This window comes from Macaca thibetana, chromosome 3 (genome assembly GCF_024542745.1).
Source record: "Macaca thibetana thibetana isolate TM-01 chromosome 3, ASM2454274v1, whole genome shotgun sequence".
Classification (NCBI taxonomy): domain Eukaryota; kingdom Metazoa; phylum Chordata; class Mammalia; order Primates; family Cercopithecidae; genus Macaca; species Macaca thibetana.
Window position 1 is genome coordinate 138,115,754 of NC_065580.1, and position 14,203 is coordinate 138,129,956.

The 14,203-nt window shown below is 52.3% G+C and overlaps 1 protein-coding gene across 1 annotated transcript; it reads left to right on the top strand.

The window, feature by feature from the left end:
* The first annotated feature begins 667 nt into the window (after positions 1 to 667).
* On the top strand, positions 668 to 11,363 carry RHBDD2 (rhomboid domain containing 2). The gene is made up of 4 exons (XM_050783742.1): positions 668 to 975; positions 3,523 to 3,930; positions 5,394 to 5,544; positions 10,433 to 11,363. Exons 1-4 carry the CDS (start codon positions 798 to 800, stop codon positions 10,788 to 10,790), a joined length of 1,095 nt encoding a protein of 364 aa, XP_050639699.1. The 5' UTR covers positions 668 to 797; the 3' UTR covers positions 10,791 to 11,363.
* The last annotated feature ends 2,840 nt before the right edge of the window (positions 11,364 to 14,203 follow it).

The following is a 14,203-nucleotide window of genomic DNA, read 5'->3' on the forward strand; positions in this document are numbered from 1 at the left end:
GCAGGAAAAGGGTTTAATCATGGCAGGGTGCCTAGGAGGAGATAGGGGGAGACCATCAAATCCATCTTCTCTAGGGAGTTCCAGGCTAGGATTTTAAAGGGCATTGTGAAGGGTAAGGGGCTGGAAAATTGGGGTCATTGACTGGTCAGGGTAAGGAGGATGAAATCCTCAGGATATGGAAACTGCAGTCCCCAATGAGTCTGCTTCTGTGAGCTCCTTCAGAACAACTGATGTAATTATGCTGGTATGCGGGACCTGAAAGAATATCTCAAAGGGAAAACGTTTCATAATGTTCAAGTTGTTACCTATGGAGTTAAGGGGAATCGTTATCTTGTGACAGGGTCTACCTGATTCTAGGACAAACGATGGGCACCTATCATAGCTGACAGGCAGAGCTACGAGCAAGCAGGCAGGAGAGCAAGGTGACCTAGTGATGAACGCTGAGTGTGCTGCAAGCTTCCTTTATTTTTGTTTTCCCCCCTCCCTTCTTCCCTGATTAATTTCATAAAGTTTATAGCAGCAGTTTCAATTCCAGCGCGGGCAGGACGGAATCAAACACGGTGCTGGAACATTCCTGCCCGGAAGTGGCCCCGACCTCCCTCAACTCCCGGCCTCCCACGCGCGGGGGCGGGCTGATCGGCGAGACCGGATTGGGCAACTTGGCGTGGGGCGGGGCCACGGGGAGGTGTGGCTTCCGGCCGGCTCCTCCGCTGTTGCCAAGGGAAACTGCCGCGAGGAGGCGGAAGGAGCAGAGGACCGGCAGCCGGCGTCGAGGCAGCGCGGGAACGACGGCGGCCATGGCGGCCTCGGGGCCCGGGTGTCGCAGTTGGTGCTTGTGTCCCGAGGTGCCATCCGCCACCTTCTTCACTGCGTTGCTCTCGCTGCTGGTTTCCGGGCCTCGTCTGTTCCTGCTGCAGCCGCCCCTGGCGCCCTCGGGACTCACGCTGAAGTCCGAGGCCCTGCGCAACTGGCAAGGTGAGCAGGGGCGGGCCGGGATCGCGGGGCGAGCCCTTGTCCTCCGACTTTGCCGGTCCCTGGGCTCCAGCCTCCAGGACTCGCCCCTTCAGGCCTCACCGCCAATCTCCCCCTGTCTCGCGTCGCATCACCGTGCCCGCCCCCCGGAGGACCGACCTCCAGCACCGTCTCTTGCTCTCCATGTTCCACACCTTTGTCTGCAGACCTCATCTTCGTCATCACTGTAATCCCTTCCCTGCCCGAATTTGTTCCCTTCCCTGTCGCCACCAGACTGGTCTAGGCCCCAAATCCATTCGCTAGCAAACCCATGCTCACTTTCCAAGGGTAAAGATTTTTCTTCTCCCCCTCCCGTTTCACATACACACCTACGTCTGCTTTAGGCCTAAGCCCCACTGAAAAACATTTTCTCTCACCTACATCACGACAATTGGACTTTATCTACAAACCCCTATAAGCCCTATAAACGTCCTGCCCTCTTGAGATTTGGAATTTCTTGTGCTTTTTCATTTGTATCTTAATCTTGACTGTCATTCCCAGCTCATGGGGGTACCGGGGCGTCTTCTGTCTTTAGAGAGAAGTGTTTGTTTTTCTCTAGGGAGAGACATTTTGCAAACCAATTAAGTATAAACATCCATTCCTAAAAGACATTCCTAATCTCCGTGTCTTCCTCAGGAACACAGGAAATTTGTGCATCTCCTGCTGTTTTGCAAAGCACACGCGCTCATATGTATTAATTTCATTCAACCCTCACGAAGATCCCATGACGTAGGACCTAGATAAGATTGAGGTTTCATGCAGAGAATGGCAGAGCTGTTGCGTCGTACAACTGAGATAGGAATCTAGATTTTTGTTTTTATTCTGTGATGTTTTGGAACTAGAGCCTTCGGGTAGATAATCTCCAAATCATGTAGAGTTGCTTCTTAGAATCTTTTCATGTTTATACTGGGAATTTCAGTTTTGGAAGTACTCAACAAATAATGAAGTACTCTTCAGATAATGAAGCCTCTGGAGATGGCCAGACTGAGGTATATGGTTCCATAGCCTGCTTCCCTACTGAAATCTAAAACTGTTCCCCCCACCCTAAACAGACCACCTCACGGACAGAAGCAAAATGCCAACCCTAACCTTAACCTCCCACTTTCTGGAGTTCACTGCTTCCCTGGGTGTGAGTTTTGTGGATATATGATCATTAGAGACGTAAGGGACATTTAAAGGCCTCAATCTAATTCTGTTACTTTACAGTGAGGAAACTGATGCCTAGAGGACCTGTGACATGATTAAACTCAGCCAGCCTGGATGTAATAGAGCCGAGATTCCACTCCAAGTCTTTAGACTCCCAAGTCCAGTACTACTGTCAGTTCTTTGGTCTCCCTCCTTGAGTTTAGTCGTGTTTTGGCCTGCAGGGACATAAAAGTACTTAGAGATAACCACTTCTAAAATTTTTTTAGAGATAGGGTCTTTCTCTGTTACCCAGGCTGGAGTACAGAGATGCAATCATAGCTTACTGCAGCTTTCAACTCCTGGACTCGAGCGAGCCTCCTGCCTCAGCCTCCCAAGTAGCTGGGACTACAAGTACACATCACCACACTTGACTAATTTTTAAAGTGTGTTTTTAAAGACAGGGGTCTCACTGTGTTACCCAGGCTGGTCTTGGACTCCTGGGCTCAAGTGATCCTTCCACCTAAGCCTCCCAAAATGCTGGGATTACAGGTGTGAGCCACCATGCCTGGCGATAAGTGCTTTTAGACAAATAAAAGTAGGCCAGGAATGATGATTCAAAACATACGAATTCATTCGTAGTTTCAGCACTTTGGGAAGTCAAGGCAGGAGGATCACTTGAGGCCAGGAATTCAAGGCTAGCCTGGGCAACATAGCAAGACCTCATCTCTACAAATAAAAATTTTAAAAAAGGAAAAAGGAGGATTCTTTGATGTCTTATTACATATAAAGTATCAGTCTACCTGTAAGATCGGATAAGCGCTTTCCAGGGAGACTTCTAATTTCTATAACCTTTATTGTTAATGATAGTGTTATAATTCTTACAGCTGCAAAATAATTCATCGTCCCTTTTTTCTTCCTCTGAACAGCCACTATGGAAGGAGGGGTCAGGATTACAGCAGAGGAGACTGGCACACAGAGTGTTAAGTGACACCCACTCAATCCACCCCGAAGCTGTTACACTTAATTAACCCTCAGACTGCCTAGTGAGGTAGGTCAGTATGAAAACCTAAAAAAGGATTATAAAGCACTTTACAAATTCAGAGACTGCCCTCTACCGAAAAGTATTATTTTTTTCCCTCTGGAAGTCAGTTACCACTAAGAGTTGCTCCAGGCCTGGGGAAGTGTAGGAATTAGATATTCCTGCCTCTCCTTTGAGGCTGTGGGTCCTTCACTGTGGAACGCACTGCTTATATCGCCTCCTGCTGTGACTCGCTGGCTGTCACTTCTCTGTCACGGGGGCTCTCTGCCTTTCCTAAGCGGCTTATAACCTGGCTTCCCTCCTGGGAGCAACCCACCGCCAGGCCTCTAACCCGGCTCCCTCTGCAGTTTACAGGCTGGTAACCTACATCTTTGTCTACGAGAATCCCATCTCCCTGCTCTGTGGCGCTATCATCATCTGGCGCTTTGCTGGCAATTTCGAGAGAACCGTGGGCACTGTCCGCCACTGCTTCTTCACCGTGATCTTCGCCATCTTCTCTGCTATCATCTTCCTGTCATTCGAGGCTGTGTCATCACTGTCGAAGCTGGGAGAAGTGGAGGATGCCAGAGGTTTCACCCCAGTGGCCTTTGCCATGCTAGGAGTCACCACCGTCCGTTCTCGGATGAGGCGGGCCCTGGTGTTTGGCATGGTTGTGCCCTCAGTCCTGGTTCCATGGCTGCTGCTGGGCGCCTCGTGGCTCATTCCCCAGACCTCTTTCCTCAGTAATGTCTGTGGGCTTTCCATCGGGCTGGCCTGTATCCTTCCTAGCAGAGAGCTGTGGAACAATGCATGTCAAAGGGTGAACCAGGCTGGAGGGTCTGGGGTGTCAAGTAAATAAGAGTTAGGCTTATTTTTTATTTTTTTGAAACAGAGTCTCTGTCACCTAGGCTGGAGTGCAATGGTGTGATCTCAACTCACTGCAATCTCTGCCTCCTGGGCTCAAGCAATCCTCCTGCCTCAGCCCTCCGAGTAGCTGGGACTAGAGGTGTGCACCACCACACCCAGCTAATTTTTATATTTTCTTTTTAGTAGAGACAGTGTTTCACCATGTTGCCCAGGCTGGTCTCAAACTCCTGGCCTCAGAAGACCTACCTGCCTTGGCCTCCCAAAGTGCTGGCATTACAGGTGTGAGCCACCGTGCTCGACTCACAACTGATCATAATTTTTTTTAACTTTTTTTTCATATCTGATAATTTTTTATTTTATGCTAGGCACTCAATGCTGTATTAGGGGCTCTAGATTTTGTCGTTTTCCTTTAAAAAATGTTGACTTTTGTTCTGATAGGCAGTTAACCTACTTGAAGATTAGCTTGAAACTTGAGGTTTGTTTCTAAACTGTTTTCGGGAGAGTCTAACATAGCCTTTTTTCAAAGGCTGAATCCTTGTGGCTGCCTAATCAGTGATGGGTGACTTAGGTCAGCCGACCAGGATGCCACCAAGTCGCTGGGGATGGTGACAGGGTATGGAGGAAGCACAGCCAGAGAGGCCCACGTGAAGCTCACATGGTCGCACTGAGGCAGGTGCCCTCTATTTGGGATAAAAAGACAAGAGGTGTTAGTCCCTCGGGAGGATATTGGGACCGCCTCCTGCCTCATCCCGCTACACCAGCAGAGGCATGTGCTGGTTTCTGACTGACTGCAGTGGCTAGAAGGGTGCAAGTGATGGCACGGGTGGGTGTAGGAGAAGGGACAGCATTAATGCCCTCCTGCTGCTGGTCACATTAATTCCCGGTGAATTCTACAGTGAATAGAAACCTTTGGCTCTGGACCGGGCGCAGTGGCTCACGCCTGTAATGCTAGCACTTTGGGAGGCCAAGGCAAGCAGATCACGAGGTCAGGAGTTTGAGACCAGCCTGGCCAATATGGTGAAACACCGTCTCTACTAAAAATACAAAAATTAGCCGGGTGTGGTGGCGGGCACCTGTAGTCCCAGCTACTGAGGAGGCTGAGGCAGGAGAATGGCGTGAACCCGGGAGGCGGAGCTTGCAGTGAGCCGAGATCGTGCCACTGCACTCCAGCCTGGGCGACAGAGCTAGACTGCGTCTCAAAAAAAAAAGCAAAGACACCTTTGGCTTTGGGTTTTCGCAAACTCTAGCCAGAGTGTGCGATGTGCTAAGCATGAAGGCTTCTGTAGAGTGAGTGGGAACCTGTGTTCTCCTGGGGAGTGTTTGGCTCTCCTCCCTTTGCTGCCTCAGATTTCACTTAACACGCCAACCTCAGATGGCCTCACGTACTGCTATTCCATCGACCTCTCAGAGCGAGTGGCGCTGAAGCTCGATCAGACCTTCCCCTTCAGCCTGATGAGGAGGATATCCGTGTTCAAGTACATCTCAGGGTCTTCAGCCGAAAGGAGGGCAGCCCAGAGCCGGAAGTAAGTGACAGAACTCTTAAGTGCTGTTAAATATATATATATTTTTTAATTTATTGTTATTGTTATTTTTTGAGACGGACTCTTGCTCTGTCGCCCCGGCTGAAGTGCAGTGGCGCAATCAGCTCACTGCAACCTCCGCCTCCCAGGTTCAAGTGATTCTTCTGCCTCAGCCTCCTTAGTGTCTGGGATTACAGGTGCCCACCACTACGTCCAGTTAATTTTTTGTATTTTTGGTAGAGATGGGGTTTTACCATGTTGGCCAGGCTGGTCTCGAACTCCTGACCTTGTGATTCACCTGCCTCGGCCTCCCAGAGTGCTGGGATTACAGTTGTGAGCCACTGCCCCTGGCCAAATGCTCTTAAATCTTATTGTGTTTTTTTGTTCTTTTTTTTTTTTTTTTCGAAGACAGGGTCTTGCCCTGTTGCCCAGGCTGGATTGCAGTGGTATGATCATAGCCCACTACCGCCTCACACTCGTGGGCTCAAGTGATCCTCCCACCTCAGCCTCCCAAGTAACTGAGACTACAGGCACACACCACCATGCCTGGCTAACTTAAATTTTTTTGTGGGGACGGGGTCTTGCTATGTTACCCAGGCTGGTCTCAAACTCCTAGTCTCAAGCATTCTTTCCTTGATTTCTCAAAGTACTGGGATTAAGGTGTGAGCCACTGAGCCTGGCCTAACCTTATTATTAAAGCAACTCCAGGGCATGTAGAGGGTGTGGCTGGTTTATTGCCATGAGTGATAAAGAAATGAGGTGCAGCAGATTGGAAAATCATGCACAGACGTCTTCTGAGCATTCTGGATTCTGCACAACTGCTCCTGAAGTAGCGACAGCAGGAAAGGGAAGGCATTTGAGGACACTTCACATGTGATCCTGAGTGACTTATAGACAGGCTGGGCAGGAGGGCCCCTATCTAATTGACATTAGCCCCCTATCTAATTGACATACCCACTGCAGGTCAGCCTGGGCTGTGACACACAGTAGCCTTGATAAGAAGTGCAGACAGGGCTGGGTGCAGTGGCTCACACCTATAGTCCCAACATTTTGGGAGGCTGAGGTGGGCACATCTTACGAGGTCAGGAATTTGAGACGAGCCTGGCTATCGAGAAGGGCCATCTGGAAGCACGTCCCCTGCTTAGGAGGCCACCTCCCTCCCTCCCCACTGTTCCCAGCGCCTCCTGCCTCTGAGTTCTCTGCTGGTTTCTGTCCATGCCAAGACCTCACAGTGTAGGATTTTTTCTTTCCTTCAGTGGTCCTCCCCCAAAAAAAGGAGCTTGCTGGGAAAGGCGTGTTCATCCATTTTGTATTGCTATAATGAAATATGTAGGCCAGGTGCGGTGGCTCACGCCTGTAATCCCAGCACTCCGGGAGGCCGAGGCAAGCGGGTCATGAGGTCAGGAGATCGAGACCATCCTGGCTAACACAGTGAAACCCCGTCTCTACTAAAAAATACAAAAAATTAGCTGGGCGTAGTGGTGGGTACCTGTGGTCCCAGCTACTTGGGAGGCTGAGGCAGGAGAATGGCATGAACCCAGGAGGCGGAGCTTGCAGTGAGCCGAGATCGTGCCGCTGCACTCCAGCCTGGGAGACAGAGCAAGACTCCGTCTCAAAAAAAAAAAAAAAAAAGAAATACCTGAGCCTAGGTCATTTATAAGAAAAGAGGTTTATTTGGCTCACAGCTCCATAGGCTACACTAGAAGCATGGCGCCTGCATCTGCTTCAGTTGGGGCCTCAGGCAGCTTCCAATCATAGGGGAAGGGGAGGCGGCACCACACATTGAGAGAGAGAGGGAGGGCGGTGCCAGCTCTTAAACACCCAGCTCTCATCTAAATGCAGAGGGAGAACTCTACTGCGGGGAGGAAGCCAAACCACTTATGCAAGATCTGCCCCCATGACCCAGACACCTCCCACTCAGCTCCACCTCTAGTGCTGGAACACTGGGAATCACATTTCTTTTTTTTTTTTTTTTTTGAAACGGAGCCTCACTCTGTGGCCCAGGCTGGAGTGCAGTGGCGTGATCTCAGCTCACTGCAACCTCCACCTCCTGGGTTCAAGCGATTCTCCTGTCTTAGCCTCCCGAGTAGTTGGGATTATAGGCGCCCACCACTACACCTGACCAGAGATCCATTTCAGCACGTGATTTGGAGCAGAGGAAACATCCAAACTGTATCAGAAGGCAAGGTGCTTGGTCATGGCCCTTTTTGGCCCACCACCAGCTGCAGAGTAAATTTTCTGCTGCACGCTAGCCTGGATGTGGGGTTTTTGTTGAATAGGAAGCTGCCCCGTGGAGCATCTTCCAGGAGGTGCTCCCAGCTGTCAACAGCTCAGAGCCCTTGGACTATTTTTCTTTTTTTTTTTTTTTTTTTTTTTTTTTGAGACGGAGTCTTGCTCTGTGGCCCAGGCTGGAGTGCAGTGGCCGGATCTCAACTCACTGCAAGCTCCGCCTCCCGGGTTCCCGCCATTCTCCTGCCTCAGCCTCCAGAGTAGCTGGGACTACAGGCACCCGCTACCACGCCCGGCTAATTTTTTTGTATTTTTAGTAGAGACGGGGTTTCACCGTGTTAGCCAGGATGGTCTCGATCTTCTGACCTCATGATCTGCCCGCCTCGGCCTCCCAAAGTGCTGGAATTACAGGCTTGAGCCACCGCGCCCGGCCTTTTTTTTTTTTTTTTGAGACGGAGTCTCGCTCTGTCTCCCGGGCTGGAGTGCAGTGGCCGGATCTCAGCTCACTGCAAGCTCCGCCTCCCGGGTTTACGCCATTCTCCTGCCTCAGCCTCCCGAGTAGCTGGGACTATAGGCGCCGCCACCTCGCCCGGCTAGTTTTTTTGTATTTTTTAGTAGAGACGGGGTTTCACCATGTTCGCCAGGATGGTCTCGATCTCCTGACCTCGTGATCCACCCGTCTCGGCCTCCCAAAGTGCTGGGATTACAGGCTTGAGCCACTGCGCCCGGCCTGGACTATTTTTCTAAAAGGCCAGGAGGGCCGCTGGGAAAACAGAAATGTGGACTCACTGCATTATTGCTTCAGACAAGTAATTCCTGGGGTCTCAACGTGGGGGAGACTGTACATTTAGGACCAGGTGTTTTGTGGTTTTTAGTCATTCTCATTGAATCTGGAGAACTGTCTGTCACCAAGGAATCCCCTCTGTAATAGCTGATGGTGGTCTCCAGCTGTACGTCGCATACCCCTCCTAACAAGAGCTCACTCTCCAAGACTGCCCCTGATGAGAAAGTTCTTCCATGCTGATTGCAATCAGCCCCACAGACACTGCCATAGCCAGTGCTGGGTCTGATCCTGCCTCGCCGTGACAGGCAGATCTTAGGGTTTAAGAGGAAGATGGTGTTCCTTCTGTGTTCCCCACGTGACATGGAGTCCAGTCCCTCAGGTCTGGGGCCTGCAGCAGACACTCAGAACAGAGTGTTGTGTTTCAGGTAGCCTGACAATGGGTTCTGGGCCATGTCACGACACACATGTTTATTTTGGCAGCAAGATGGCCGTTTGGACAGCTTGTCTCTTCAGAGGCTCTTGTTGATAAAAATTCTTTTTTTTTTTTTCTTTTTTTTTTTTGAGACGGAGTCTGGCTCTGTCGCCCAGGCTGGAGTGCAGTGGCCAGATCTCGGCTCACTGCAGGCTCCGCCTTCCGGGTTCCCGCCATTCTCCTGCCTCAGCCTCCCGAGTAGCTGGGACTACAGGCGCCCGCCACCTCGCCTGGCTAGTTTTTTTGTATTTTTTAGTAGAGACGGGGTTTCACCGTGTTAGCCAGGATGGTCTCAATCTCCTGACCTCGTGATCTGCCTGTCTCGGCCTCCCAAAGTGCTGGGATTACAGGCTTGAGCCACCGCGCCTGGCCTTTTTTTCTTTTTTTTTTCTTTAGGACAGGGTCTTGCTCTGTTGCCTAGGCTGGAGTGCAGTGGCACAGTCATAACTCACTGCAGCCTCGAACTTCTGGGCTTAAGCAATCCTCCTGCCTCAGCCTCTCAAGTACCTGGGACTAGAAGCACATGCCACCAGGCCTGGCTAATTTAAAAAAAAAATTTTTTTTTTTTCTTTTATGAGACAAGAGTCTTGCTCTGTCGCCCAGGCTGGAGTGCAGTGGCATGATCTCAGCTCACTGCAACCTCTGCCTCCCAGGTTCAAGTGATTCTCCTGCCTCAGCCTTCCAAGTAGCTGGGACTACAGGCGCCTACCACCACACGTGGCTAATTTTTTTTTTTTTTTTTTTTTTTTTTTTGAGACAGAGTTTCACTCTTGTTGCCCAGGCTGGAGTGCAATGGCGTGATCTTGGCTCACCACAGCCTCTGCCTCCCGGGTTCAAGCGATTCTCCTGCCTCAGCCTCCCGAGTAGCTGGGATTACAGGCACGTGCCACCACGCCTGGCTAGTTTTGTATTCTTAGTAGAGATGGGGTTTCTCCATGTTGGTCAGGCTGGTCTCGAACTCCTGACCTCAGGTGATCCACCCGCCTTGGCCTCCCAAAGTGCTGAGATTGCAGGTGTGAGCCACTGCGCCCAACCTGAATCCCTTCTCTTTGGGCAGGATTGTCGAGCCAGCCACATAGGCACTGGCGGCTGTGACCTAGTCCTGACGCTCCATCTGGTCTGGAAGCTGCTGTGAGCAGGTCATCCCTACGGTGGTCTCAGTGGCAGACACAGTGTCCTTTCATACAACTCCCTTGCTGTAGGACTGCGACTGGTCCCGCCCTCTCTGGGCCTCTGTGGTCTGATTGGTTGAGGTTAACCTTTCTCCCACTTGGTACTTAGAGCAAGTCACAGAAAACATCCAAGGCATATTGTACTAGAAAGCGGGGTCAACCTCAAGCACAACAAGATGCCGTGACCTTGGCATGACTCGCTGAATGACCATTTTCTCTCTCGTTCCATTCTAGGCTGAACCCGGTGCCCGGCTCCTACCCCACACAGAGCTGCCACCCTCATCTGTCCCCAAACCACCCTGTGTCCCAGACGCAGCACGCCAGTGGTCAGAAGCTGGCCTCCTGGCCCTCCTGCACCCCCGGGCACATGCCCACCTTGCCTCCGTACCAGCCTGCCTCTGGCCTGTGCTATGTGCAGAACCACTTTGGTCCAAACCCCACCTCCTCCAGTGTCTACCCGGCTTCTGCAGGCACCTCCCTGGGTGTCCAGCCCCCCACCCCTGTGAACAGCCCTGGCACGGTGTATTCTGGGGCCTTGGGCACTCCGGGGGCTGCAGGCTCCAAGGAGTCCTCCAGGGTCCCCATGCCCTGAGAGAATTGCTAGGGAAGTCATCTCACTTGGCCTTCTGAAGGTCCTCCTTAAGATTCTCCTGACAGAAATTATTTATTGAACACCTCTATGTGCCAGGCTCTGTGTTGGGTACTTTGATCAGTGTCCCTGTTTCAGTCTCATCTGCACTCACGGCAGCCCTGTGGAGTACAGTGTACTGGCCCAACTTAGATGCAGAAAGCGAGATGTTCTGCCATCACAAAGTCACGTGGCTCTTCAGTGACACAGACAAGACTCCTCGCCAAGGAACTCGTGGCAGAAGAGGGCAGCGGTTGGCAGTGGCTGCCGATGTCTGTCCCCAGCCCCACCGTTCCTCCCTGTGGCTATGCCGTGCTCGTGGTTACAGTGTCCTTGTGTCCGTGCGTCTGCCCTTCAGGAGCTCACAGCTGGTGTGCTTGGTGGTCCCAGGCCTGTGTAGTGTCTCTCCCCTGCCGCGGTCGCCCCCACCCCGATTCCTGTCCCCAGAAGCGGTGGGACGGGCCCCCGTGAACTGCAGCAGCATGCTGAGGGGTCCATGTTGTCTGCCTTTGTATAAAGAAACAGTCTGTGACCTGCCGTGTGGACGTGTGTTTCCTTTGTGGTCTGGCTGGGGAAGAGGGAGTGCACTGAGATCTGGGCCGTGGCGATGTGTGGTGGGGCAGCAGAGAGGAGAGATGCGCCAGGGTCAGGCCGGGCAGGTGACCAGGGCTCAGTAGATCAGGAGAGGGGTGGTCTCGTGGGGAGTGGACAACTGTGAGATGGTTACCAGCAGGAGAGGGAGTGTTGCCAGAGCCCGGAAGCTGGGACTACAATTAGGAGGGCTGCTGGCAGGGCTGTGCCAAGAAGGACATAGGCACTGCTGGCAGTGTCCCCTGAAGCAAGACGGAGGGGAGAAGACTCTGGCTTTACCAGCAGTGTCTCCTGTTAACCATGTTGACCAGGAACTGGGAGTGAGGGGCGGGGGTTCTCTGTGAGACAGTGCAGGGCACTGATGAGGAGTGTGGCTGAGCTGTCACTCACCTAGCCAGCCCTTGAGGACAGCTGAGGCTCCTCACGGCAGGGTCGAGAAGGCATGCCAGCTGCCTGGTGTTTTGTGGACCTAATAACACGTGGCCTTCGTTGATCCCAGGAGCTGGATAGTCCATTCTAGACTGGCTTTCTGATAGGTCCTAGGTCTTTGGACGTGTATAAGACAGAATGCCAAGCCCATCCAGCCTGGTGAGGGTGGGGCCGTGACGGGCCCACGCCTTGGGGGGCCTCAGACCTGAGCAAGAAGGGGCCTGTGCTGGGACGAGGGGGTGTGCCACTGTGCCTGGTCCTGATTTTTATATCTTTGTTCCCTGGGACTTTTCCCTGATCCGGCCACAAAGCACAATGCAGCCTGGAGCCAGCTCGCAGTGGGGCCCTTTCTTTTTTTTTTTTTTGAGACTGAGTCTGGCTCTGTCGCCCAGGCTGGAGTGCAGTGGCCGCATCTCAGCTCACTGCAAGCTCCGCCTCCCGGGTTTACGCCATTCTCCTGCCTCAGCCTCTGGAGTAGCTGGGACCACAGGCGCCCGCCACCTCGCCCGGCTAGTTTTTTGTATTTTTTTTAGTAGAGACGAGGTTTCACCATGTTAGCCAGGATGGTCTCGATCTCCTGACCTTGTGATCCGCCCGTCTCAGCCTCCCAAAGTGCTGGGATTACAGGCTTGAGCCACCGCGCCCGGCAGTGGGGCCCTTTCTCACCCTCGTGCGTTTTGGAAGCCGTGGAGGCCATCCCAACCCCTTCCCCCATTTGCCTGTCAAATCATCCGCTAACATGCGCATGTCTGGAAACCACTGATTCTGTGCCAAGCCGCAGGCTGGGGCCAGAGCTCCTCGACGACGATAAGCCGCATGTGCACAGGGAGCCCCTACCATGGGGCCTGGCGCTCAATAAATGTGAGTGGAACGAACGGTGAATAGGTGATGCCCGCCCTTGGAGAGCTCAGTGGAGCAGGAGAAATGGAAAATAAATAATCAAATAATCGTCATTCAGGCCGGGCACAGTGACTCACGCCTGTCATCCTAGCACTTTAGGAGGTCCAGGTGGGCGGATCGCTTGAGGTCAGGAGTTCAAGACCAGCCTGGCCAACATGGTGAAATCCCATCTCTACTAAAAATACAAAAATTGGCCTGGCACAGTGGCTCATGCCTGTAATCCCAGCACTTTGGGAGGCCAAGGCGGGTGGATCACGAGGTCAGGAGTTCAAGACCAGCCTGGCCAACATGGTGAAATCTCATCTCTACTAAAAATACAAAAATTGGCCTGGCACAGTGGCTCATGCCTGTAATCCCAGCACTTTGGGAAGCTGAGATGGGTGGATCACAAGGTCAGGAGTTCAAGACCAGCCTGGCTAAGATGTTGAAACCCCGTCTCTACTTATAAAACTTAGCCAGGTGTGGTGGCAGGTGTCTGTAATCCCAGCTACCCAGGAGGCTGAGGCATGGAATTCCTTGAACCGGGGAAGCGGAGGTTGCAGTGAGCCAAAATCATGCCACTGCACTCCAACATAAGTGACAAGAGACTCCATCTTAAAAAAATAATAATAAAAAAAAAAGCATGGTGGCACATGCCTGTAGTCCCAGCTACTCGGGAGGCTGAGGCAAGAGAATTGCTTGAACCCAGAAGGCAGAGGTTGCAGCGAGCTGAGATCGCACCACTGCACTCCAGCCTGGGTGACACAGCGAGACTCCATCTCAAAAAAAACACTGTCATTCAGTGCCCTGCAAAGCTGTGATGGGGCAAAGCAGCACTTCAGGGGCACAGAGGAGGCCCCCAGCCCAGCGTGGCCTGGCAAACTGGGATCAGCTGGATCCTGAGGACTGACCCTTCCGTGGAAAGAGAGGGGGCTGCAGAGGGAGGGTGAGAGGGCACACAGCATGTCCTCTGGCTGTGAGGAGGATGGAGAGCACAGCTCACTGAGCCTAAGTGAAAGCATTACTCCCCGCATGCCAGAAACCCCTCCCCTCCCATCCCCGGACAGGGCAGGACCCACAGCGGCCAGAGAAGCTTCCAGACATGATCAGTGTCCCTGCTCAGCCAGAGGGCAGCAGAGGGCAGCAGAGAAGCAGAATCATGGCCTGCTCGCTCTACAAACCTCGGGTAGGCTCTGCTCCTCAGCGCAGAAATCAGAAGAAAGGCTTGCCCTTATACTCTGAGGCAGTGGTCCCCATCTTTTTTGGTACCAGGGACCGGTTTTGTGGAAGACAGTTTTTCCACAGACAGGGATGGCGATGCTTTCAGGATGATTCAAGCGCATTCCATTTATTGTGCACTTTATTATTACATTGTTAATATACAATGAAATTATCGTACAACTCACCATCATGCAGAATCAGTGGAGCCCTGAGCTTGTTTTCCTGCAACTAGAGAGTCCCATCTGGGGGTGATGGGA